The sequence below is a fragment of the Aythya fuligula genome, chromosome 12 (assembly GCF_009819795.1).
Source record: "Aythya fuligula isolate bAytFul2 chromosome 12, bAytFul2.pri, whole genome shotgun sequence".
Taxonomy (NCBI): Eukaryota; Metazoa; Chordata; class Aves; order Anseriformes; family Anatidae; genus Aythya; species Aythya fuligula.
Genome location: NC_045570.1, coordinates 9,567,908 through 9,572,500, shown reverse-complemented (window position 1 = coordinate 9,572,500; position 4,593 = coordinate 9,567,908). Strand labels below are relative to the sequence as shown.

Below are 4,593 nucleotides of genomic sequence, written 5' to 3'. Positions count from 1 at the left end.
TTTCTGTGCTCAGAGGGAATGTGGGAACATGGAGTCTGATGGTGACACTCGGGTCAGTGACTCCCACTCCACAGCAGTGGGATGTGGTCCCAGGATGAGTCCCAGGGAAGTGTCCCCTCACAAGGAGCTGCCAGTCTGTGTTTTCCCTGCAACATTCTCTATGGGCTTGTTTGTGAGAGTTTTTTAATAGCTCTAAAAGTAATCATTTTGGACATGTTGAATGTGCTTTGATTTCTGTTGTCTAGAACCTGCTATAGTTGAAGAAAGCTCAGAGCAAAGAGCTGCTAAGAAGTGTAAAGCTGAACATTTCACTTGGGATTTTATTCTTTTTGAAAAGTGATTCTGAATCCTCTACATTTGGTGGCAGTAATCAATAAAAATTTGCAGAAGGTTTCCTTTCAGTTGAGCAGGTGAGATGCAGAGTCTGGAGCAATGGTGCTGTTTGGCTCCAGATAAGGCTGGATAAAAATTCTAGCTGTCGTAGTCTGTTGTGGCACTCAGGACGTGCTCTGACCTTCTTTGAGAGATGCTGGACATGGCAAGATGCAGGGGCTGGGGGCCAGGGAGCTCTTGGACCCCTCTTAGTGCAAGGAGAAGTGTCTGGAGATCCTGCCTCGTTCTACACCTCCCTGGTTTAAACCTGTTTTCTCAGGTGTTTGAAATAACCTCTATTAAACCACTTAGAAGTAAAAAGACAGAGCCATCTGCCAGGTTTTTGTAGGGGGGAGGAGATGCTGCTCGTTGTGTAGTTCTTCTTCCCTCATCTTCACATAGGGCTGTGTGTACTTGTGTGAAGGTGCTTTAGGTGCGTGCTCCAAGGTTTGCCTGCCTTTGTGTTCATCAGCCAGGCCTGGATGTTCAGCTGGGCCCTAAGGAGACTCAGCCCCGCTGAAAGCACCTGGAAAACCAGGGAAAGCCAAAGATGGGGCTTTGTGGGGCTGGTGACCCACAGCAATGAGGATGCTGCCAGGTCAGGAATGGCAGGTATGCGCTCCCAGTCATCCCCACACCTCTAACACTTCCAGCAGCCTCTGGGAGATGCTTCTGGCCTTGCCTGTTCGCTGTGCATCACTTCCTGGGTGAGCTGGTCCCTAATAATAAATGTGCAGTCATCCTGTACTGTGGCTCTGGCTGGGTTCTTGCATGCAGATGCAGCAGGCTTTGGGAGGGTGGCCACAGTACCTTGCAGGCGTGCTTGTGTTGTGCACTGAGTAAATGGTTACAGCTTTGTGGAGCTTGGAAAAACCCTGGGTGCCTTGTTCAACTGTCCACAAGTGCTCAGTAACGTCCTGAAGATGTTTCCCTTGAGATGTCTCATTGCTGGTGCCCTGGGATTGTGCTTGGCATCACATCTAGCTGTTCCCACGTTTCTTTTCACAGGAGCTGAGAGATCTGGCGTCCAGACACCCAAACCTGGTTCTTGTGAAGCTGGGTAGGTGTGCTCTGCCTCTGCCATTTGTGTCCACCAGCCACAGCGGCTCCGTTTCTCCTCCCCTCGCTGCCACCAGGCTCTACATTTGCCTCCATCTCTTCAGAGCTGCCCAACGTTTGGCTCCAAGTGCTGCCGCCCCTGAAGGCCCAGCTTCTCCAAGCCCATCTCACCCTGTAGGGTCATCCTGCAGCAGGTCCTGCCACAGCCCCTCTGGGGACTGTCACAGCAGCTCTTTGCCACCACGGGGCTGTCTGCAATACCCTGGTCGGGTCCTCGAGCTGCCTGAAGCAGGGCACCCTACATTGCTGAGGAGACTCTTTGGGGTTTGTGGGTGCTGGGGTGCTCTGGGCTGGGTGCACAGCACCATCTGGTGCCCACAAATGGAAAAGACTGTGTAAGTCAGGGTGCCCCGCTCTTCCTCAGCAGCTTAACCTCCATCCTCTCCCCTCAGCCCCTTGGGTGGACCCCGGACACAAAGATTTCAAGGATGCTGAGCATTCAGAAATAAATCCAGCTGTCCTGTTATCTTGAGGAAAGATGGACCTGCCTGTGGCCGGCTGTGAGCTGTCCTGGCAGCAGAGCATTTGTCAGGCTGACGTACTGCAAGTGAGAGCGACTGCAGCAGGATGGGCACTGCTTTAGGACTGCAGCCTGTAGAGCAAACCCAGGGCAGCAGGAGCGTGCCGAGATCTGGTCGTCTACTGCCACTTGGGTCAAGGCTGGTCACCCATCCTGCCCCAGCACCTCCAGTCTGAGCTGCCCACAGGAGTACCCACCCCAAGGCTGCTCTGGCCCAAAAGGAACTGGAAAAAAAAAAATAAATGGGGAAACGGGGTCAGTCCTGGCTCTGAAAGCCCTTTCTGTGTCACCGCAGATGTTGCGAATCCCTCAGCTATTGCCGATGCAGCGAAGATTGTGGAGGGGAAGCTGAACGGGGCGGGCCTGAACCTGCTGATAAACAACGCGGGCATCTACGCCCAGGTGTCGCTGGAGACGGTGGACTCTGAGGAGATGATAAGGACGTACAGGACCAACGCCGTGGGGCCGCTGCTGATGGCCCAGGTAACGCTCGGGGCAGAGCCCACCTCGGAGGGGGAGTTTGTCGTAGCCTCTCCTCCTCCTGTTCCTTGTGCCACGTGCCTCGTTGCTGTCTGTGGTCATGGGGGAGGTCCCAGAGCGCTTCCCAAAATTTCCCAAGGCTGTGGGAGGGAGGGGACGGCTCCAGCCTGTGCTCCCAGCCCACGCTGTCTTGGCTTCCCACTGCTCCTCCTCACCTGCTGTAGACAGGCTGGGTTGCAGTGGGGCTAGCAGGAGGCACAGACATCCCAGCAGGCTGCTTCTCCCCAGGCTTTCCTGCCCTTGTTGAAGAAGGCTGCCCGGAACAGCACGGAGAAGGGACTGAGTTGCAGCAAGGCAGCCATCATCAACATCTCCACCGTCATGGGATCCATCGAGAAAACTTCCGAGTCCTTCTTCAAGCCCGTCATCTCCTACCGCTGCAGCAAGGTAGGGAGACGGGGCCTGGGAGCTGAGTGGGAGTCCGAGCTGCCCTTTGCCAGCCTGCTCTTAGGGCAGCACACGAAGGACATGTGCTGGTTGCTGCCCGAGTTCTCCAGGCACCTCCACGTCCAGTCCCTGCCCACCTTGGGGATGCACACGCTGTGCTCCACCTCCTGCAGACCTGGCACTGGGTTTTTCTCCCTCACCTTGAGGCAGAGATGGGAGTGGAGGCCGGTGTGTGGTGCTTTCTGCTGCTCAGTGCTCCCTTCCTCCTCCAGGCTGCCCTCAACATGCTCACCAAGTGCCAGGCTCTGACCTACGGGGAGGCCGGGATCCTCTGCGTGGCGCTTCACCCCGGCTGGGTGAAAACCGACATGGGCACCCAGGAGGTGGGTGCTGGCTGAGCAGGGCCACTGGGACGTGTGGGCACTGCTGGAGGAATAATCTCCCTGCAGGGTACACATGGGAAGTAGCACATGCTCTGTGCCAGAGCCACACACCCATGGCTAGAGGGAGGCTGGTTTGGGGGAGTAAAGACTTTGGGCAGTCCTGGAGGTGTGCAGAGAGCCCAAATATAATAGAACAGGGAGGGGAGGAGCAGCATCTTCCCACTATGGCCCCCTTCCTTGGAGAGCTGCGGGCTCACCCATCGGTGAGAAGCCTGCATGGAGCATTCTGCTTGCAGCAGGACCTTCAGCACTGCCTGTTTGTGTGCGTGGTTCCTGCAGCTGCTCACAAAGCCTGTCGCTGGCTTCCTAGCCCAAGCCACCTCCACCCAAGCCATGCAGATACCCAACTGGTCCATCCTGCCTCCCGCAGCTCTCTCCCCCCAGTCTGGGTGGAAGGAGCCTTGCTGGGGATGTGCAGGAGCTGCCTGGGGGCTGGTGGGTGCCCAGCAGGGGTTGTGGGGTCCCAGCCCTGCTCCTCACTTGTGCCCGTTGCAGGCTGACCTGACGGTGGACACGAGTGTGCGGGGGCTGCTCTCCGTGCTGCCCGTCCTCTCCGAGAAGCACAGCGGGAATCTGCTCAACTGGGAAGGCAAAGTGATTCCTTGGTGATCCCCTGCGAGGGACCGTGCAGCGCCAGGAGGTCTCTGGGTGCCCCGAATCACCAGGGTGCTCAGCCCCCTGTGGCCTGCAGGTGACCTACTTAGGACTCTGCCACCAGGCGTGCCGGGCAGTCTGTGAACCCTGCACCCGAGTCGCTAATAAATACAGTCACAAGTCGATTAGTGCCTCTGCCTTCACCTGGCTGCGGTGCCCTCGCTGAGACTGTCTCTGCCCTGGCCTGAAGCTGTCCTCTGCAAAAAATAACCTGGCATTACAGCAGTCTGCCTGCCTTGCCTTCGGCTGCTCTGAGCAGAAGGCAAGCCCCAGGGAGCATTTCGCCAGCCCAGAGCCCTGCTGCCTTCCCAGGCTGCTGAGTGTGCGTGGATCTGATCTGCCTGCTCCCTGCTGTACTTGTGCCCATCTCTGGCAGGCTCTTTGCTGCAGGCATCCTGGTGGCACTTTGTGCTGGGCACCGTGTCCTTGTGAGCAGCTTTGGGGCAGGGCTGAGAGGTTCAGCAGTGCCACAGCCCAGTTTTGTTCCCCTTTCCAGAGCTGCCACTGGGCACAGGAGCCCTGGGTGTGGGAAATCCAGCCCCATGCGGAGCAGGGCAT

At 57.2% G+C, this 4,593-nt stretch overlaps 1 protein-coding gene across 1 annotated transcript in view; it reads left to right on the top strand.

Annotated features, from left to right (window-relative positions):
* The window catches only part of LOC116493924 (C-factor-like), a 5,180-nt gene extending 1,020 nt beyond the window's left edge, over positions 1–4,160 (top strand). The window contains exons 2-6 of the mRNA XM_032195597.1: positions 1,381–1,432; positions 2,307–2,494; positions 2,780–2,938; positions 3,211–3,321; positions 3,877–4,160. Coding sequence (XP_032051488.1) covers positions 1,381–1,432; positions 2,307–2,494; positions 2,780–2,938; positions 3,211–3,321; positions 3,877–3,990 — 624 coding nt within the window. The 3' untranslated portion in view covers positions 3,991–4,160. The remainder of the gene's footprint in view (positions 1–1,380; positions 1,433–2,306; positions 2,495–2,779; positions 2,939–3,210; positions 3,322–3,876) is intronic.
* Positions 4,161–4,593: the final 433 nt, after the last annotated feature.